This window comes from Sminthopsis crassicaudata, chromosome 3, assembly GCF_048593235.1.
Source record: "Sminthopsis crassicaudata isolate SCR6 chromosome 3, ASM4859323v1, whole genome shotgun sequence".
Classification (NCBI taxonomy): Eukaryota; Metazoa; Chordata; class Mammalia; order Dasyuromorphia; family Dasyuridae; genus Sminthopsis; species Sminthopsis crassicaudata.
Genome location: NC_133619.1, coordinates 236736308 through 236759429, shown reverse-complemented (window position 1 = coordinate 236759429; position 23122 = coordinate 236736308). Strand labels below are relative to the sequence as shown.

The following is a 23122-nucleotide window of genomic DNA, read 5'->3' as shown; positions in this document are numbered from 1 at the left end:
GAGGAAGGCCAGTGAGTCATCCTTTCATTTAGCTGCACATTTCCTTTTTTAAATGTTTTTAATTACATGTATATTGATGATGATATGGCTCTTCTCTATCAATTTAACATTAGTTTGGGCCTTGTACAAATCTCATGTTTACAATACTCAATTATATATAGATTGTCTAAAAAATGTTTGATTCTTAGCACATAGTTTGTTTCTTTTTCTGCTATTTCTTCATCATCCCTTCTGGAGAAAGAGGATACACAGAATTGAGGGCCAGTTAATGTTTTTCATTATATGTTGTTGCCAATATCACACTCCAGTTGTTGCCATAATTTAACATAGTGGCTAATCTGCTGATGATATGCCTGTCATTCTTAGCTATGCTGTCCTCAAAAAGGTTGCTCTCATTTTGCTACTTGGAACTAAGACATTTTGGTGAAGTGTTTTCCAGAGCTTATGTTCCAATGAGAGAGTCTTTGAGAAACCAGGGTCACCTCCTCAGCACAATCATAAAAGATTTTTGAGGAAGTATAAGAGGTATAAGAATGATTACTGATGTTTATGTGGTGATTTGACATTTAAACACCTTTTATATACTTGATCTAATCTATCCTCACAACAATCTTGTGAGTAATGAAGCTCTCACTAACGTACTTTCATACTGTCATATTTTATTATTTTATTTTAAAGATCTACTTGTTTAAAATATTAGTAAAAATAAATATCTGACATCTTGGGATACTATTTTAGTAGGTTGTTTTGAGAAACCAGAAAATTTTATACCTAATTATTGTGCTCTTTTTGCTTTCATTCCTCCTTTCTGAGAAGAGAGTGGTCAGTATATTTTTTAGATTATAAACAGCATACTATTTTTAAGAGTTAGTATACCACAGAATATCCCTCCTGTAAGGCAACAGAAAAATGTCTGTGTAGTTTGCTTGTTTGGATTTCTCCAATTTGAAAACCATTTAAAATAAGCATTTAAAATTGATTTTAATCAACATTGAAATTTGCAATTTAGACTTTATGTAAGCACCAACTATTTACCAAAAAAAACCCCAAATCTTCAATGAATGAAAATAACAGAAGCTCTTTCTCTAGTAGATCTGAAATATTTTGAAGGATAGAGCAGCTATAGACAGGTACTGTTCTTAGATTCCCATTTAATGTTTAAACTTGTACCATTGGTCAAATTTGATTGCATAAAACATGTTCTTTTTCCTAAGACATGCTGTTATCTTGCATAGAGCATACCTTCAGTCCCCTCAGCTTCTTCACTCTTTCATTCCAACTTACATCACTTTGATCCTCTTGACAAAATCACCTTTTACCGCAGCATTTTATCCCTTGGAATCTATCTCCTTTACAAAATGAAGATGATGCCTTTAGAAATTTGACCTCCAAATGTCATCTTTCATTTGCTAGTAAAAGACTTGGGTCTCAAGAGGCTAGAGAGCAGTAATTTGAAAAATGTCTTAGGAATATGATCATGTATTTGAATTTAATAAACATGTATGTAACCCTTGACTGAGGCACTGTTTTAGTGCTGGGGATACAGTGATGAAAATAATACAGATCAACGGACTGTGACACATGACTGGGAGCAGTCACTTTATTTTCCTGGTTTTGGTTTCTTCATCAACAAAATGGGGATAATATTGCTAATGCTTTGGAAATTTTAAAGCACCATATAAATGTATGCTATTTTTAAGTAAATCTTTTGAAGAATTCTCCTTTTTTATTCTAAATAGATAACTCTAATATTTAGAACCGAGATTCTGTTCATATACTTTCCTCTTTATCAGCAAATTTTGGTATTCATTAAATTTTCTTATTACAATGTAAAGGTTATTTTTAAAATTTGAACTAGATGCATACATACTTTTTTTCCTATCTTCTATTCTTTTTTTTCTCTTAATACTATTTTTTCCAATTATATGTAAAGATAATTTTCAACATTCATTTTTGTAAGATTTTGAGTTCCAGATTTTTCTCCCTTCCTCCCCCTTTCCCCAGGATAGCAAGTAGTCTGATATAGGTTATATATTTACAATCATTTTACACATCTTTCCTTATTAGTCATGTTGTGAAAGAAAAATCTGAACAAAAGGGCCTATCCTCTATTCTTTTATAAAAGGGCCTATCCTCTATTCTTTTATAAAAGGTAAACTTTGGAGATTTGGGGGAAAAACTAATGTTGATCCAATATCACATAGAGCTCCAGGTATCTGGCAGATGGCCATAAGTTTAGAAGCAGCATGGCTTTGAAGGAGAGGAAGGAAAGAAAACACTGAGGGGAATTAATGTTCTTGCTTTAAATGCATGTAATCTCCAGTTTGACAGTACAAACAACAAAAACACATATGTCCCTAAATAAGAGTAAGCCAGATTCATTCCAAAGGATCAGTAAGGAGGTCATCTTCCTCATGTTCCAAGGAGTTCAGATAGCTAAGTGAATAGAACTGTTATGTTTTTAAGCTGTGAATTTTTTTTTGTTTCATAACCTTGGAATATCTTATAATATGAATATATTTCTATGAAATCTTCATAAATTCATTGAAACATAAAGACTACAACTTTGATTTTTATCGAATTAGTTTACTTTAATTAACCTTATAGTGAATTAACAATAAGATCATCTTAGTACTGAAACTTCTCTCTCAAAAGGTACTGATGATTTCCTAATCACTATGTCTAATAGACTTTTCTCAAAACTTATATTCCTGTCATATTGATCTTTATTTTTTTAATGCTTTTGAATATCCCGTATTTCTTCTTTATTTTTTTTTATCTGCCCACTTCTTTTCTTTTCCCCTAGTTTCTCTTCATTGACTTATAGAGATTTGAGTTTAAATTCTACTTCCGATATTTACTAGCTGTGTGACCACATTCAAGCCTCTTAAACTTTCTGAGTTTTAGCTTCTTCATCTGTAAAATAAGGATAATTGTATCTGTAGTCCTCTCATATGGAATAATTATTACTTTCTTTCAAATTGTAGTTTAATTTTTATCTTCTACATGATGTCTTTTCCTTCCAAAGTTATCTTGTATTTGTTTGCACACTCCCTCTTCTTTGTGTCTATAGCTTAGTATCACTTGTCTAGACTATTACAATAACCTTTTAATAGACCTTGATAACTTCATTTCCTTCTTTTCCAATCCATCCTTCACAAATGTCTCAATATAGTATTTACAATAGTCATGGATTTGCAAAAGTTATGTTAGCAAATCTTAAGTTCAGATAAGTCTCACAAGGTTGGGACTATTTTAAGCAGTGTGTTATAATGGAAAGAACATTGATTAGGAGATAAATCGTTCAACAAGCATATTGAGTTATTGCTGTGTGCCAGATATTTCAGTAGATATTGGGTATAGAACAACAAATGTAAAACATTTTCCTGACCTTAGAGAGCTGGAAGGTTTATTGGAAAGAACATGTATGTGTACATATGTATAATATATTTGTATCTATATACACATATACATGCATACATACATACATAATCTGACTTCGAATCTGAGTTTTGATGCTAACTATTTTTGTGACCTTGTACAAATTATTTGACTTCTCTAGGCCTTAGATTCTCAACTGAAAATGAGGGGATTGGATATGATGATCTTAAGGTCTCTTAAGGTTGTAAATCTAGCTAAAACAGTGGCCAAACAATGGATTTTATGACTCTTGTCCAGCTTAGTAAGCTAAATTAGGGGAAGCTTATAATCAGGTTGGTCTTCAGGTAATGAAGTTGTTTTAGCTGTAGCAACTCAAAACAAATACTTTGAAAACTAAGAAAAACTACTATTATATTGATAGAGTATTCATAGTGGCAAAAATCAGTGCATGTTGAACTGTTGAAACCATCATTTCAGCAAATATTTAAAGTCAGGGTTCAAAAGACCAAGAGAAACAAAAATTTCAAAGATTATGGAAAGGGGGAAAGTTTGCTTTCACATACTTTATACACTAGAATTTACCCTATCACTTACCCTAATGGTCCTTGGTCTATATCACATTGTTCCTTTTATTTGTACTTTTCCTGTGTTCCTTTACTAGCCATCCCCACCCTCACTCAACTTGTTGAAATCTTGTCCATTCTTTACATTTTTATTCAAATGTCCCTTCATTCAAAAGTCTTTCCTGATTTTCCCCTTTATATTTTCTTCCAAAGGGCAATTATTTTCTTCTTATAACTCCACATAGCACTTTGGTAAAAACTTGATTATACATCTATATGTTATTTTGTATCACATGTGTAATATGTAATTTCCCCCTTCCAGACTATAGCTAGGACCCAAATAGTATGAATGATAACTTTTCTGAAGTGTATTTGTATTTCCATTGGACTGGAATTAATTACCATTCTTTATATAATTACAGTTTTAAATAATGTAAATTCAAATCCACGTAACTGTTTTGGGGAATTGACTATTGGATTAAATGGGACCTACCTAAGCTCTGTGAGCTCAGGGGACATGGCTATTTTTAAACTTTAAAAATTTCTCTAGTACCTAGGATATTTCATACATAATGAGCCCTTAATCAATGTTATTTTATGTGAATCTTTTACTAAACAAGCAGTTATAACACAAAGTAGAATGACATAAATGATTATTTTTATAGAAATTAAAGCAAAATGCTACAGACATTCAAAAAACTAAGGAATCCCATCCATTTGGGAAGATGGGGAAAGATGTTGTGGATAAGATTATGGTAGACTTGTATAAAGGAATGAAAGAAACTGGATATGATGGAGATAATGGAAAAGGTGGAAATTTGTCTCAGGGAAAGGAAACATCATGATCAAAAGTGTGGAAGCAAGAAAGTTTAAAGTGTCTTAGAGTTAACAATATATAAGTTAATTTTCCAGAGATATCTTTTTCTACCTATTTAGCTATCTAAATATCTATCCCATGACCCTGGAAAACTGGAGTATTTATTATACTATATATATGCATATGTTTATAATTCATTTATATATGCAACATATGAAGCCATATGTATTTGTCAGACAGATAGAAATGGAGTAATAGGAGATATTTTGGTAGGAAAAGTTAGGGGCATATGTGATGGAGGACCTTGATTTTCAGGACTTCAAATTAGACATAAGTTTGTAGGATTGAGCATGTCATTAATGTTTTTGAACTCCAGAGTGATACTATTATATGCTTTAGGAAAAATAAACCGGAAATGTAGAAAGGATTGGAATGGAAATTGAAGTCAGCTTGATTCTTTGATATTCTTTAGTGATGTTTAGTGGTCCTGAAGTCACAGTGAAGTTATAGGATACTGGCAGTTAACCAGGGGTGAGGACCCATACTTGTTGATGATGACCCACAATGCTAGAATAATAGATCAGATGTGCAAGATATTCTAGGATTATAGCTTATAAAACTTTAGTTAATCATATGATCAAAGCTGAATAAGTAAGTAAAGGAAGCCAGAATGAGGGAGATAATTTGAGAGCAAGAATGAATTAGGGGTTCAGATGTCATTATAAAAATATGGCTTTATGGAATAGGTAGAATTCTAAAAAATTGTGGTTGGAGAGTAGAATTTCAAAGTTCTAGATCTCAGAGATGGTGAAATTCTAAGAATTGGCAAATTTCATGGTGTTCTCCTTTTACTATACAGCTGAAGTAGGGAGAAGGTTTTGAAGGTGAAGAATTTCAGTGAATTTTGCAATCAGTTTGATAGGGGGAAAAATCATAATGAATGTTTAAATCTCCTATGATAGTAGCAAGAGCTGGGTAGAAGAATATAATGAGTCAAGTAATGTGGTCACTGAGTAATTGGGAATAGTGTAAATATATAATGTAAATGAGGATGTATATAAGGTCATCAGATCTTAATGTATTGTTGGCCCTTAAATAAGGAAAGTTCATGAAGGATGATGATAGAAGAATGATCTGGAGGTGACAAGGAAAGAAAGAAGTATGCAAAACTTTTTTTATACTTTCGTAAATCAGGGAAATTGAAAGAACTACTCTCTATTAAAGTATGTATGATTTTTCCTTATCTTATCATTCCTGATAATTCCAAATTCTTAGGTTCATTCTCTTTTAAATTTAGTAGTTCAAATGATATTACATATTTATTTTTGAAACTAATGTTGGAGGAAAGATAATTTCTTATCAAGGAGAAAAGAGGGATTTGGTTGGTCTGTTTATAAAATGGTTGTCCCACATTTTTCAACTTAAATTAATATAGTTAACAAGATATTCTATGTCCTGATACTTTTCTCAATGGAAAACATTTTTGTGCTACAGAATGTATCAAAAAAAGGCATAAATTCTGTGTGAACAGGTTTAGACATTTCCATTGAACTAATCAGTCAGTTTAAACTAGGAGGGAAGTATACTTGACTCTCTGGACAAAATGAAATGATAATGAAAGGAATGTACTGGGTTAGACATATGTCTAGGCCTAAGTATATCAGAGAAAGGAGTATTACTATTTTAGTAACTGCTTTGGCAGTTTCCTTCCTTTCAGGCAGGAAAAAGTTATATTCTCTTGGGCCTGTTGTGAAGGTTGGAGTTGAGAAAATATGTATTAGAGAGGAAATTATGTAAAAGACAAAAACCTTGTTGATGAAGGAATAAAAATTCAAAATTGTATTCTGCTTCCACATTTGTAAAGCTTTCTCTGTTTACAATTTCCTTTTTTCCTAATGTTCTTAAAAAACTCAACTTCATTTAATTTGTCTTATGCCATATGTTGTAAGTTTTAAAAATAATATGGCCTACTAAATAAAAGGTCTGGTAAGAGGAAATGTTAAGAAAGCTGCTGGTCCTAACACTTCAGGCATTTAAAATATGAAACGCATAAATATGTTTCAGATGTTTATATCAAAATGCCAAAATTTCCACTTGTCTGATATTTCTTCCACAATAACAGAATTCAAGTGAGGCATCTAGAGAAATTTTGCAAGAATCTATAATGTGGGAATGGCTACAATGATCCACAGCTTCAAAGCTCTAGAAAATTAACTCTTTGGATAATCTGAATTATGTGCTTATGTGAGTTCTACCGTGGATGTAGTTTGTTGCTACCTATTCTTAGGACAACCTCTGGCTTCAACCTACTTTGACCTTTCATCTCCCCTTATAACCAAGAAAATAAAACTAAATATGAGATCTAACCACTTCTGTATAATGGCAATCTGATAAAGAAAGCCAACTTTGCTCATTAAAGGGATGAATAGTGACTTGTTAGTATCCACATCAATAATGAAATTCAGCATATTTAGCCATATGAGAATTTAATAGGTTATACTGCTGTTTTGTTCTCAATTGCCTTCCAAAATAGGTTTCTTATAGCACACAATTTCTTTAGTACACAATTCAGATTATAGTGAGGAAAGAATCAAGATTTGGGGTAAAGGGTGTATTTGGGAAAACTGGTTTTGAATCAAAGCTAAGGCATTTCTCAGACATGTGTACATGGACAAATCATTACTTCAATTCTCCCATCAGAAAAATGTGACTAATAACATTTGTAACTTTCTTAGAAGATTCTTGTGAGGAAAGTACTTTATAAATCTTAGGCACTAGATAAATGTGAATTTTTTTTCCCTTGAGAATATCACCTGAAAGTTAACAAATACTTTCTTAGTATCCAGAGTTGATACTCATTATGAAAGAACCTGGAATTTTCTTTCTTAGACCAATAGTACTCAATGTAAATTGAAGGAGAATATAAAGAATGTCTAGAAAGACTCATTTATATAGTTTTTTCCCTTTGAAATATTAGTAACAAAGAATCTACTATGTGAAATTTAATTCTAAAGCTTTCATTTTTATGATTTCATTTAGTATGGTTTTTAGTACTATTGGAGTCTTACAAATCTCAGGAATTACTGTAGTCTGCTTTTTTGGGAAGCTACAATACTGTGTGGTCTGGGCACTAGGCTTCATGCTAGGAATTCAAATTTCTCAAGACAATGCAGTAGCCTTGGGCAAGGCTCAGTATTTTTCAGTGTGTCTCTTTTCCTCATAGAACTATTGTCTTTATCTTGGCAACCAGCTCTCAGGGGCCTGAGAGAAAAACTTGTTTGAAAGTTGCTATAGAAGTGGAAAGTAGTGGTATGTATGTGAACTTTGTTGTGCTGTAAACTGGGTCAGATAACACTATTTCTTGTATCCCTAGTGAGAGTTATGGAGAGAGAATCTTTCTCCTAATGAAACACTATCACCTCCCTCTCCACCTTCACTCTCAGAATTGAAGTGTTCTTTTGATCTGATTTTTGAAACAAGTAGAGATTTTGATTATGATTTGACTGTGCCTAAACACAATTATTTTGGCAAGAAATTCGCATCCTTCTGCTTAAAAAAAATTACTGAAGCGGTTATATGAAAACATTGCTAGTGATAAAATATTACAAATTATTGAAAAAAGACATTTGGCATGTATATTTTTAATAAAACAAATACTTGAAATGATAAAATCTAGATTACCACATGATGCTTAATATGAAAATCATTTATCTCTACTGACATTTATGATTTCTGCCACAATTTAGCAAATCACCTATATTTGTGGTATTCACAACACATTTATCAGAAATGGTCCCTGACTATTACATAGGCATAGGCTCTAGACTTAAAATTAAGTTTGTATTAAAAACTCTCCCAGATGAGAAATCTTAGTCTACCAATGCACGCCAGTCATTTCTCTGCAACTTACCCTCAGAGAGTTGCTTGCAGCACTAAAAGTTCAGGTGTATTGCCCAGTGTCATGTAGCTGATATATTTCAATGATGGGACTTGAAGTCTGGCTTCTCTTCCATAGTTGCCTTTAGTCACTAAGAAATACAGTCTTTGCCTCTTAAATGAAGAGAATAAAGCTAGCTAAAAATTGTATTGTTAAAGTGACTAAGTCAAAAATCATCATTATTAAGAAAATTTTCAACTGGAAATTAGTATGGCAGAAATTAGATATGGACCCACACTTAACACCATATAGCAAGATAAGATCAAAATAGGTCCATGACTTAGGCATAAAGAATGAGATCATAAATAGATTAGAGGAACAGAGAATAGTCTACCTCTCAGACCTGTGGAGGAGGAAGGAATTTATGACCAGAGGAGAACTAGAGATCATTATTGATCACAAAATAGAAGATTTTGATTACATCAAACTAAAAAGTTTCTGTACAAACAATACTAATGCAAACAAGATTATAAGGGAAGTAACAAATTGGGAAAATATTTTTACAGTTAAAGGTTCTGATAAAGGTCTCATTTCCAAAATATACAGAGAACTGACCCTAATTTATAAGAAATCAAACCATTCTCCAATTGATAAATGGTCAAAGGATATGAACAGACAATTCTCAGATGATGAATTTGAAATTATATCCACTCATATGAAAGAGTGTTCCAAATCACTACTGATAAGGGAAATGCAAATTAAGACAACTCTGAGATACCACTACACACCTGTCAGATTGGCTAAGATGACAGAAACAAATAATGATGAATGTTGGAGGGGATGTGGGAAAACTGGGACACTGATACATTGTTGGTGGAGTTGTGAAAGAATCCAACCATTCTGGAGAGCAATTTGGAACTATGCCCAAAAAGTTATCAAAATGTGTATACCGTTTGACCCAGCATTGCTGCTATTGGGCTTATATCCCAAAGAAATACTAAAGAATGGAAAGGGACCTGTATGTGCCAAAATGTTTGTGGTAGCTCTTTTTGTAGTGGCTAGAAACTGGAAAATGAATGGATGTCCCTCAATTGGAGAATGGTTGGGTAAATTAACGGTATATGAAGGTTATGGAATATTATTGCTCTGTAAGAAATGACCAGCAGGAGGAATACAGAGAGGCTTGGAGAGACTTACATCAACTGATGCTGAGTGAAATGAATAGAACCAGAAGATCGCTGTACACTTCAATGCTGTATGAGGATGTATTCTGATGGAAGTGGAAATCTTCAACATAAAGAAGATCCAACTCACTTCCAGTTGATCAATGATGGACAGAAATAACTACACCCACAGAAGGAACACTGGGAAGTGAATGTAAATTGTTAGCACTACTGTCTATCTACCCAGGTTACTTATACCTTCGGAATCTAATACTTAATGTGCAACAAGAAAATGGTATTTACACACATATATTGTATCTAGGTTATATTGTAACATATGTAAAATGTATGGGATTGCCTTGTCATCAAGGGGAGGGAGTAGAGGGAGGGAGGGGATAATTTGGAAAAATGAATACAAGGGATAATATTATTAAAAAATTACTCATGCATATATACTGTGAAAAAAAATTATACATAAAAAAAAGAAAATTTTCATATGGCAAAGCATTTTGAGCACATGGAGGTGTTTGGGTTTTGCCCAAATAGTTTTACTTTTGCTTAATATGCCAAAATAATTGTCCTAACTCTCAGTTTAGTTTAGATTTGACCCATCTTTTTGTGTTTTCAGCAGTCTTCTGAATGATTAATTAAAAATCACTACTTAATTGAAAAAGATACATTAGAAAATTTATGAAATAAAATAAAAATCTTCCTTTCCCCCATCCTAACTGAGCTTCAAAAACTAAAACGCATGAATATCCACTATGTGATTCTTTTTGAGAGTCAGCTAATAGACACAATTAGTTTAAAGAAGTAGCATTTATTAAGATGCCACAGTAAGAGCAGTGTCTACAAAACATTCCCAACACAAAATTGGGTAAGTCACCTAAAAACCTGCAAAGCATCCATAGGAAGAATGAGCACAAACTTTGAGTATAATGGTAGTGAGGATGGCTAAGGAAACTCATGCATTGGGCTATAGAGCCTCAAGGTACTTCATTATTTCCTGATGGAGTCCTTATGATAATGTATTGTTGGCACAGGGTCTCTATCTGGCTAGTTTCTAAGCTAGGTTCTCAGAGTTTACTCCTCTATACAATTCCACTCTTGATTGTAGAAGTTAATTTTCAACTGAATCCAAAATCAGCTCTCTTTTCTGCTGCGGAGGTTGCATTTTTTTTTTTAAATGCCTGTTGCTTCAAGTCAATTTTTTTTTCTATATACTTGTCTTTCTGGAAGTTATGTCTGTTCCAGAAATTATGCTTTCAACTCTCTTGACCTCATGAATATGGTATCTTTTATTGCTAGTAGCTCTGCCTTTAGTCTTTGTACTCAATGAGGGGACAATTTTTACTTCTTATATACCCTCTGTTATAGCCATAGCTCTTTCATACAGCTGCTCTTGTAATGGATTAGCCAGGAGTCTACTCATTTTTGACTTAGCTGTTTTTTAGTTTATTCAGAGGTATGGGCATTCATTTTTAAGACAGTGGCCAGTGCTTCCTTTCTAATTGAATTAAATAACTTGGTTTTACACCAGAAAGTGATTACTTGGTCTAGGGATATCTTATAATTAGTTTAAAACCTTGTGATTAGATTTTTTTTTGATTCTTCAAGGACCAACTTTCCTATATATGTCTATGTTCTCATGTTAATTTGCACATGCATATTCATCCATCCATTTCATCATCCCTCTGTATGTGTGTATGTGTAGCAGGAGAAGGGAAAAAGAAGAGAATCAGCAACTCATTAAATAAATTTCTGAGCTGGAAATGGGTAAGAATTGTGGTTTGCATTTGTATAATGAGGGAAGGAAGGGAAAGAAGAAAATATTTATTTTTTAAAAAAATTTTTTCAGAACATATGCATGGATAATTCTTCAACATTAACCCTTGCAAAAACCTTGTGTTCCAGTTTCCCTCCCTCCCCCCACTTCTTCCCCATATGGCAAGTAGTCCAATATATGTTAAACATGGTAGAAATAGATGAAAAATCTAATACATGCACACATATTTATACAATTATCTTGCTGCACAAGAAAAATAAAATCAAACTGGAAAAAATAATGAGAAAGAAAATACAGTGCAAGCATACAATAACAAAAACAGTGAAAATGCTATGTTGTGAGGCACACACTGTTCCCACAGTCTTCTTTCTGGGTGTAGATGGCTCTCTTCGTCACAAGATCATTGGAACTGGTCTGAATCATCTCATTGTTGAAGAGATCCATGTCCATCAGAATTGATCATCATATAATCTTGTTGTTGTGTATAATGATCTCGTGGTTCTGCTCAGTTCACTTAGCATCAGTTCATGTAACTCTCTTCACCCTCTCTGAAATCGTGCTCCTGGTCATTTCTTACAGAACAATAATATTCCATTACATTCATATACCACAACTTATTCAGCCATTCTCCAATTGATGGGCATCCACTCAGTTTTCAGTTTTTTAACACTTCAAAAAGGGCTGCCACAAACATTTTTGTACATGTGGGTCCCTTTCTCTCCTTTAAGATCTCTTTGAGTTATAAGCCCAGTGGAAACACTGCTGGTTCAAAGGGTATGCACAGTTTGATAACTTTTTGAGCATAATTCCAAATTGCTCTCCAGAATGGTTGTGTTCTTTCACAATTCAACCAACAATGTATCAATGTCTTAGTTTTCCTACGTCCCCTCCAACATTTGTCATTATCTTTTTAGGTCATCTTAGCCAGCCTGAGAGGTATCTAGTGGTATATCATAGTTGTTTTAATTTACATTTCTCTGATCATATGACTCGAAATGGTTTCAATTTCTTCATCTGAAAATTGTCTGCCCATATCCTTTGACCATTTATCAGTTGGAGAATGGCTTGAATGCTTATAAATTTGAGTCAATTCTCTATATATTTTAGAAGTGAGGCCTTTATCACAACCTTTGACTGCAAAAATGTTTTCCCAGTTTGTTGCTTCCCTTCTAATCTTGTCTATATCAGTTTTGTTTGTACAAAAACTTTTTAACTTAATATAATCAATTTATCTATTGTGTGATCAATAATGATCTCCAGTTATTCATTGGTCACAAATTCCTTCCTCTTCCACAATTCTGAGAGGTAAATTATCCTATGTTCTTCTAATTTGTTTATAATATCATTCTTTATATCTAGATCATGAACCTATTTTGACATTATCTTGGTATATATTGTTAGGTGTGGGTCTATGCCTACTTTCTGCCATATTGGTTTCCAATTTTCCCAGCAGTTTTTGTCAAATAGTGAGTTCTTATTCCAAAAGCTGGGGTTTTTGGTTTGTCAAACACTGTAGTTATTGACTATTTTGTTCTGTGAACCTAACCTATTCCCCTGATTGACTACTCTATTTCTGAGCCATTTGCTGCTTTATAATATAGTTTTAGGTCTGGCACAGCTAGGCTACCATCATTGGCCTTTTTTTTTTCATTAATTCCCTTGAAATTCTTGCCCTTTTGTTCTTCCAGATGAACTTTATTATTGTTTTTTGGTGATCTGTAAAATCATTTCTTGGGAGTTTGATTGGTATGGCACTAAATAGATTAGTTTAGGTAATATTGTCATTTTTATAATGTTCACTCAGCCTACCCAAGAGCACTTGATATTTTTCCAATTGTAAATTTTTGAGCTCAGATTTGAATTCAAGTCCAGTGGCACATATCTATTATTGCTTCATGAATGAATATATCTCATGTGCATGAAGTCATACCTTTATGTTATTACCTATATGCCAAGCATGAACGTTTGGGAGACAGGTAATGGCAAGAAGTCTGCTACTCTGCCAGTCTGAAAAGTAGAATTAATTTTCTTCTAAATCTTTAGTTACAGATCAGGCATTTGTGACACTTGCTACCAATGATGTTTACTGCCAGGGAGCTCTTGTTCTTGGACAATCCTTGAAAAATCACAGGTTAACAAGAAAATTGGTGATACTAATTACATCTCAGGTCTCCAAGATATTGAGGTAAGTTGTATATATTTGAACATTTTTGATTAATTTAGAACTGATATTCTAATTCATTTTTATGCTATAGATCTAAACATAAATACTCCTAATTTGCTTACTATCTCTAGATAAATATTATCTTTTAGAAAAAATATAAGGCATTTGTAGAATATCTAGAAAAATTAAACATTAGAATTCATAAAAATTCACATATTGACAATGGACTATTAGTAATCTGTAATGTGACAAATATAGGTATGCATATACATTATATATTACACATATCTCTGTGTAATTAAGTGCATTGCTAGTAGCTAGCTAGTCTCAATATTTGATTTAATTATTTAATTAGTTTGAGGAACTCCAGGGAATAAACTTCCTTCACTTAAGCAACTCATCTGTGACTTAAAATTTTACAGAGTTGCTGACCTTGAGAGTTGATGTAACTTGACCATGGTCACAGAGTTAGTTATGTGGTAGAGGTAAAACTGTATCTCCATCCACTATTCAGTCCACTATTTCTGTTTCTATTTCTATGTCTATGTGATAATACATGTATGTATGTATGTATTCCACCCCTTCCCAGCTGAAAGTAAGATTTTTTTGAAGGGATAGACTATTCTATGTTGATCTTTACATTTCTAATGCCTAGAAGGTGCCTTGCATTTAGTAGATACTTGATTGATATTTGGTGAGCTGACTAAACTAAGTACAGAGAAAAGCCTGATATGCCATTAAGTTCAGAGAACTTAAACTTATCTGTCAATCAGTCATTATATACCAAAATGTGTATAATATTGTAAAGTAGTTCTGTTTTACATGTTTGTCTATGGGTGTGGAAATAGAATCCTGATTTTCAATATTTTATTTCCTGTCCTCTGTATACAGATGTACCTATGTATAGGTAGATATGCTATGATTTTAAAATCATTTTACATATATTTTATATAAATAAAATATTATTTTATATATTATTTATATTATATTATTTTAAAATGTATTATTATATGCTATTTATATTATATTATATAAATATATTATTTCTATAAATAAAATATATACATAATTATATGTATATGTGTTTATAAATTTAACATTCAAGGAACCTCCTTAGGTGTGACCAAGTAAATAAGCCTTGTGATTTGAACAATAAGACTTCAGCTCTAAGTATCACAAATATAGTATAGTGACAGAGAGCTAAATATACTTTACCATGAAGTTCTCCTCTAAAAATAGTTTTACTAATGACTTTTAGTTTTTCATTACTGTGATTTTGCAGTTTAGCCTTTTTTTCTTTCAACTTCACTTATAATTAAGAAAAATTATTGATCAGTTAATGCATGAAAAACAAAACATTTATCAAGTGCTTACTGTGTGCAGAGTACTGTGCTGAACTCTAGGGATTTAAAAAAATAAAACAAAATAGAATAGCTCTATGCTCTCTAAGGTTTTCTTCTGAGCTAGGCTTATGACTTTTATATATGTCCCTACCTGCTCTCCTGCCCCTATGTTAGAGGGAACTCTTTAAAGAGATTCATAGAGCAAGAGTATTAAAAAAGTAGGAGAAATTAAGATGAAATAGAGAGATGGATTAAGAATCAGTCTTTCTTTTCAAGTGTCAGTATCTTGGAACAACTTCTAGCAGTTTTCTTTTTAAAATAATATAGAAACAAAATTTTGTTGTTGCAGTTATGTCTGACTATCTGTGATATATTATGGGATTTTCTTGGCAAAGATGTTGTTATGGTTTGATATTTCCTTCTTCAAATAATTTTATAGATAAGGAAACTGAAGTAGACAGTAAATTGACCTAAGGAAAGTGAGGCAGACAGAGTTAACTGAGCTGCCCAGTGTCCCCATAGTTCATGGCTATTTCAAGAAGTTGTTGTTCCATTAAGCTCAAAGAGAAGGAGGAGGAATATATTAATAGATAAAAGTAAAATAAAAATAGAGATACTGATTTTGAGGAGAGAGGGAAAAGTGAACCATTGAGCTGGAAAGAACCTTGGAGATGATCTTGATGTATAGTATCTGGCACCCTGTACTTGGAATCACAAAGACATTGTTTATAATCCATCTTTGGACATTTACTAGTAGTGTGATTCTGTCCAACACTCTAAAATGTCATTCACATTCAGTTTTTTCATGGGTAAAATGGACATTATTATAGCCTCATAGGATTATTGTGAGGATGAAATGAGAGATATAATGTTCTTTGCCAGTCTTAAATTTCTGAGTAAATATAAGTTACATGTAAGGCAGCAAAAAAAATCAGTACTTTTATTGCTGACAGCACATATATCTAATAAAGGTATGATTATGAACTCCACTACTTCATATCTGTCTTTTATTTCCCTAGTTTAATTTGCAAAAAATATACCTAGGGAACAAAGTATATGGTACTTTCAAATTATTATTAATTTTGTTTGTTCTGAGAACTTCAGAGCTTGCTGGTTAACTCTGGTAACTCATTCTAGTTACTGTAATTGGTTCTTCACCTTTGGTCATGACTCAGCCATTTGCAAATAGGCTTATGTATCTATGAATCAATAATTAAATACTGATTTGAGGACATCCTATTTACAAAACATTATTTTAGAGCAAGGAGGGGGTAAAGGAGTATGAATTCCGTACCTGTCCTCAAGGAATCTGTTTTAATGAATAAAGTCCATTATTTGGAACAAAACCTGTCTAATGATAAGGCAGTTACTCAACCTCTCCTAGTCTCAGTTTCTTTTTCTGAAAATGAGGAGAGTAATAACATTACTTCACAGTGTTGAGGATTGAATGAGATAATTTATGTAAACACATTACTAATCCTGAAGAGATTTTAAATAAAGAACATGAAGCAGTATCTGATGTGTGCTAAATCAGTGGTATAAAAGGGGAGAGTTATGTCCATTTGAAATGGTTAAAGTAGATTTCACTTGGGGGGGGGTTCCATTTGATCTGAATTTTGAATTATTAGTAGGATCTTCATAGTTGTAGTATTGGTGAGGAATCTGGCAGAAGCAGGACATTTTACTTGAGAAGTAATAGTATAAACAAAGGAATGGACACAATGTGGGAAAGGCACATTTGGATGCAGTTAGTAAAATTATTTGGATAGAACAGAGCATTCATGTAAGAGAATTTTTCTCTAGTCTGGATCTGAACTTTCATTTTGTGGTTAACTTACTCTAACATTGCAGACTGATACTTATTTTGCATCATATATTCCTGGAGAGTTGGAGGGAGAGAGAGGGAATACAAGAAGTTAAATGATTCACATAGAGTATACACAGCCAGAGTATGTCACAGGTAGGACTTTAATAAGGTTTTCTTACTTTTAAGGTTGGTTTTCTTTCCATTATACTATGTTTCTCTTCTTTTGTCAAGGGATAGTAAAAAGCAAATAGTTGGAGAAAATGATTGAGATCAGAATATAGAAAGTCTTAAATGCCCAGCTAAAGTGTTAAATTATTTTCTTTAACATAGGAGAAATAATTGAGAGTTTATAAATAAGGGGATTAAATGATAAAGGAATACTTTTAAAAAATTAATTGAGTGTATCTATACATCACAGATTGAAAAGATGAGTGGTCAAAGGCAGATTTCTAAATAAAATCATGATATATAATGAAATTTCATAAGAAAGTGATATGATTTAATGAATTAAAAGTAATCTGGATCTAAATAACATTGGATTGATTACTAATAAGTGTATGAACTAGCAAGTGGTAGCATTAATATCATTGATTGTTTGAGAAACTTCTTTAAAAAGAGTGAAAAACAAAATGGAATGTAGTTAATAAATTTATTAACTATCACAGGAATAAAAAAAGATTATGTAATATATCTAGCCCACTCACCCCATTCATGAAAATAAACTATATTCTACTGCATAAATAGGTGTGACACAGAAATCTGATTTTTTTTTCTTTGTGTGAATTTCAGTGCATCAATCTCTTCCTGTGTGTCCAACAGAATGAACATTTCAATATTTTTAAAGATTTCTCTAGGAAAATAATACCTGGAGGTTCTGACTGATTTAGAAAGCAGCCTGTAATGTAATATGCTATATAACAATATGCTTATATTGCTTGTTACCCTTTGACTTCTATTTAAATCTATTTAGTGATCTATGATTTTATAGTGCAAGAGGCCATTTGCTTAAAGAAAAATATTCTACTGTATTAAAATATTTACTCTTTGCTCTGATATTATATATGTGAAAAAAATTTTCATTTTTCTTCTTTCTTCAGAGATGTTCTCTACAAAGTTTTTGATGAAGTAATTGAAGTGGATTTGGAAGATAGTGGCGACTATGTCCACTTGGCTTTGCTGAAGAGACCAGAACTTGGTGTAACATTCACTAAACTTCACTGTTGGACTCTTACTCATTATAGTAAATGTGTCTTTATGGATGCTGATACATTGGTGAGTACAATAGGAAATGATGAAGATCAGTTACTATGTTATAAAGCTAAAAACAATCTCATAGTAATTTTAGGGAGATTGTGGAAAGATGAAAGTATGCAGAGGATCACACAGAGGTAATGAATGGAGGTCATGAACCTTTATCTAAACCAGAAATATACATAATACCCTCAAGAATCTTGCAGAAATTCTGGCATGGAAAAGCTGGGTTAGATCAAGGAAGAGACATCGTACAGGTGGTATTCCAAAAATCCCTGTAATAGTTCTTAAACATTTTGTGTGTCATAAATACTTTTGACATCCCTGTGAAGCCTATGAGTCCCTTCTTAGAATATTTTTTTAATTCTAAAATAATATTCATAGGATTACAAAGGAAGTCAATTATATTAAAATATAGGTATAATTTTTTAAAAATAAATTTCATGGAATCTACATTAAGAACCCCTAGGTTATTAGACAAAATAAAATTGTGTGTGCCCAGCAAGAAGTACTGCAGTAGAAATATTTGTACAGTCAAGTATGCTATACTTTGGATGGAACTCACATTTGAATCTTGAAGTTGATACTTAGCAGTCATGTGACCATGAGTAAGTTATTGATCATTATGAGACTTGAGTTTTCTCTGTAAAATTAGAATATTAGTGCTTCTATTTTCACCCTCACAGGTTGTTAGGATCAAATAAAATAAAGTATATAAAGCACTTATTAAGTACTGAAGGGTTACTATAAATAGGATTGCTGTGCCTGACCAATTATCACCCGTCTGATTTTTTGGGATAGCTGGCAACAGACTTGGAAAATACATGTTCAACTTCTATAGTACAGGAGTTGATTTAAAAAGAATATAAAACTTCAAGTTCATGATCAAATTTCAACAGAAACAAGTTTAGAATGAGTGCTGGTAGTTTACTTGCTTCTAGTTTATTCTGTAATGTATCTTTGAAAAGGTACCTGAATGAAATGGCATATTAGCAAGGAAACAGGAACAAAAGGCTATTCAATACTTTTTTTTTCTGTCTTTCTTTTTCTTTTTTCTTTTTTTTTTCAAGTGAAACACCATTTAGAAAAGTCATCGAGGAAACTATGCTGTCATTAGAAGCAGAGGTAGCATATTAAACATGTTCTTTGATCTTCTGTATATTTATAAGTTTGCTTAGTTTCATTTGTCACCCATGTTAGAGTATATCAGGTGAACTTTTAAAAGTAGTATTTTAAGAACATCAAAAGAATTACTTTAATTTCAAAGACATAGTTATAGGAACACATCTCTTTAGAAATACAGAAAATTTCATTTATGATTCAGACCAAATTTAAAATGGGACAATAACAAAACAAAACCAAAAAAAGTGTCTGTCTTTTTTCAATTATAACATCAATTTCATTTGTTGATTGTTACCAATATGAAAAATATTGATGCAATTTTTCATCTCACTTCAATTTCTCTAGGTGCTGTGTAATATTGATGAGCTTTTTGACCGTGAAGAGCTCTCTGCAGCCCCAGACTCTGGATGGCCAGATTGTTTCAACAGTGGAGTATTTGTTTTCCAACCATCTCTAGAAACCCATAACCTCTTGATGCAGCATGCAGTAGAATGTGGAAGTTTTGATGGTAAGTTGTTTGTTTAGAAATTATACCCACTCCTGCTTGGATTTTATCTGTATTTTTTTCACCTGTTTTTAATCAATTTAGTAAACAAGGTTATGTAGGTTTAAAGGACAAAATTGACATAACTATAAAGAGTCATTGAAGTGATATTCAACAAAGTAGAAGATAAGATTGTTGAAAACTAGAACAGATTTTAGAGGTCATCTTGTTCATCAATCCCTTTCTTTTACAGATGAGGAAATGCAGACTCAGACAAGTTAAATAACTTATTACTCAGTGATAGAATTAAAACTCTTAACTCACTATTCTATTTCTATGCAGAATCAGAAAACGGAATTAAAGTGAAAGGAAAGTTTAATAATAATTTAGGCAGCACATAGTAATATAGTTGTTTGAAATCCTAATAATGAAGGATAAATCTGGCCAGAAAATAGAAATTATCTTAATAAAGAGGGAAGAATATTAGAAACTGAAGGTGACATCATGTTAGTAAAGCTTAGAAAATGTCAACTTGCTCTCCTCAAAAGATATGCTGATGATAATGTTAGAAAGAATGAATGTACTTAACATTTTAGTTTGAATTAGCAAGACTTCTCGGAAGAGAAATTTAAATATAAGGTTTTAGCTCACAGGAGTTACGTCAATTTTTTTTTCTTGAACCATTTAGACCCCATTTCTTTTGATCTACTATTTTAATGGGTCATGTTGTTCTGATTTTTTGATTCTGTCTGTAAGAACTTTTCAGGAAGTAATCGCAAATTCTTCAGAGGGAACAGCTTGAAACAATATTATCCAGAAAGCAGAGAAGTTAGTAATTCCTAGTATCCTTCATCATGAATATTCATTTGTATACATTTTCTTAGTCTCTACTTGTTATGTTTATACATTTCTCTTTTGTGTTTTTCATTTTTAATTATTTAGGGGCTGACCAAGGATTATTGAATAGTTTCTTCAGTAACTGGGCAACTTCAGATATTCACAAACATTTGCCATTTCTCTATAACTTGAGCAGCAGCACCATCTATACATACAGACCTGCTTTCAATAAGTAAGTTTGATTCCTATTGAGTTGATTATTTTTTCCATTCTTTATTCTGATAACTTTTTCTTCTCCATAGCAATGTCTCATTCTGATATTTAAATACACATTATATTCATATGAGCTCAAGAGTCGAATATTTTAAATGTTTGATTGCTTTATTCACAGACCAGAATTTCTGATTTACAAGTAATAATCATAGGCAGAGCTGGTTATAACAGCTTAGGGGTGATTGATATGATAAAGAGGCTACATCTCAGAAAGTATGAACATCCTCCATTGTTAGGGCTTATTTCCGGTTTCCTGGTCAACTACCCATTCCTCCAAGCACCATCAGCCCAAATGATTCACTTTTTTGAAGGTCCTAGTTTGCCATTCCATCAGGGAATTCTGCATTGCCTTACCTCCTAGTTAGGAGAGATTGCAATTATTCCATATAAACTACCTTATGTGGGAGCCATGCCATACTGGATTCCTTGTATTAGTTTGGGATCATAAGTGCCACAAGTAATGAAGGATGTTCACATCTAGTTAAGCTGGCTATCATTATCATCTTCCCTACTTATTTTCTTCCACAGTAAACTTAACCATAACTCTCTTCCAATTACTAGCTTCCACTTAATTTCCCTTTCTTTATACTTTATTAGGGGTTTTTAGTCCTTTCTTTTTTTCCTTCCATCCTTCCCTCTACCTCCCTTTTTCCCTTCCTCCGTCCTCCCTTCCTTTCATTTCTTCTTCCTTCCTTCTTTTCTTCCTCCCTTCCTTCCTCTCTCCCTCCTTTCCTCCTTTCCTCTTCCCTTCCTTTCTTCTTCCTTCTTCACTCCTTTTCTTCCTTCCTTCCCTCCTTCTCTCCCTCCTCCCTTCCTTCCTTCCTTCCTTCCTTCCTTCCTTCCTTCCTTCCTTCCTTCCTTCCTTCCTTCCTTCCTTCCTTCCTTCCTTCCTTCCTTTTTTGAAAATGTAATCTTTTGGCAGTTTCCTGAACCTTGAAGAATAAAATTCTGAGAACTATATTGAAATATAGTTTTCCAAATATATTCTAAAATAAGTTCATGGAACCCATTCTTAGAACTCCCTTACATCACTGTGCAAGTGCTTTACTCTGTTAAGGTACAGTGGAAAGATCCCAGGATTTAATGTGAATTCTTTGTGATCTTGAACAAGTAATCAATCTCATATCTCTGAGCAACTGGGGAAAAAAAAAAGCCTAAGATGAAGGTCCCCTTCAGTTCTAAATCTATGATCCTTTAGTTCTCCTTTGAGATTCATTTCATAGTCTGATGTTTACTAAAATTAAGTATCACTTCTATCTTTTGGCACCTCACCAGCTTTGGCTGCTCTTTCTCTTGCATACTTTAGCATACAGGGCCAGAAAGTGAAGCTGACATATACATTCCTTGTTTCCGATGCTACTTTCATATCTTCCCTTCTCTACTGTCACTTTTCCTCTTTAAATTCCAATCCATCTTGAATGGATCTTTGTTGCTGACATTTATGGACCTCTAAATTAGCTAGTCAGCTAAATTTATTAAGTGCCTACTATGTGTCAGGTATTGTGCCACTGTTAGTTCAATATTAGCTCACAATCTTCTTCTCTACCTCATCTTATGCCCACTTGGAACATTCTGTTCTCTCCTTAATCTCTAGGACCTCTTTCTTCAGTGTACTTTAACTTCTTTTCAACCTGTACCCTCTCGACCCTATCATTCATGCTACTACCCCACAAACCTAGCTTAGTTGAATTTACCCTAAGGGCTGGAATTCATTACCTATTATTGGTAATAAGATATAGAGATGTAAGAGAATTTAAAAGTCCTTTAGTTCATTCTCTTCATTTACAGAGCTGTAAACTGAGGCATAGAGAGAAAACTTTTTAGTTAAGATCACAGAAGTAGAAAATAGCAAAGCTAATACTTGAAGTCATGTTCCTGACACTAAATCCAGAGTTCTTTCTATTGCATGCCCTTCATTGTTTGTTCCAGGAACTTGGGGGATAATTACGTGGTAAAAATTTAGTACAGTACATACTAAAATGAGCAGTCAAGGGAATGAAATGGTTCCAGATGAAGTAAAAATAAAATAAAATAAAAAACCTTTAGAATTAGTTAATGAAATGGATCAACCTGCTAAGCCAATTAGATTTATTAGCAGCTCTCAGTCATCCTTTGTGTTCACATACTGGTATGATCAACTTATAATATTTAGTAACATTAAAAAAATCAATTTCTGGGAAGATTGTATCTTCAAAAAATGTGTCAGTAATATATTTGTAAATATTCACATTTACCCAGCACTTTAGAGTGAAAC

The 23122-nt window shown here is 32.7% G+C and overlaps 1 protein-coding gene across 9 annotated transcripts in view; it reads left to right on the top strand.

The window, feature by feature from the left end:
• The window catches only part of GYG2 (glycogenin 2), a 48895-nt gene that overhangs the window by 4435 nt on the left and 21338 nt on the right, over positions 1 to 23122 (top strand). For all 9 annotated transcript variants that reach the window (XM_074300222.1, XM_074300221.1, XM_074300220.1 and 6 more), the window contains exons 3-6: positions 13631 to 13772; positions 17999 to 18173; positions 19620 to 19782; positions 20701 to 20827. In XM_074300222.1, the coding sequence (XP_074156323.1) occupies positions 13631 to 13772; positions 17999 to 18173; positions 19620 to 19782; positions 20701 to 20827 (607 nt within the window). The remainder of the gene's footprint in view (positions 1 to 13630; positions 13773 to 17998; positions 18174 to 19619; positions 19783 to 20700; positions 20828 to 23122) is intronic.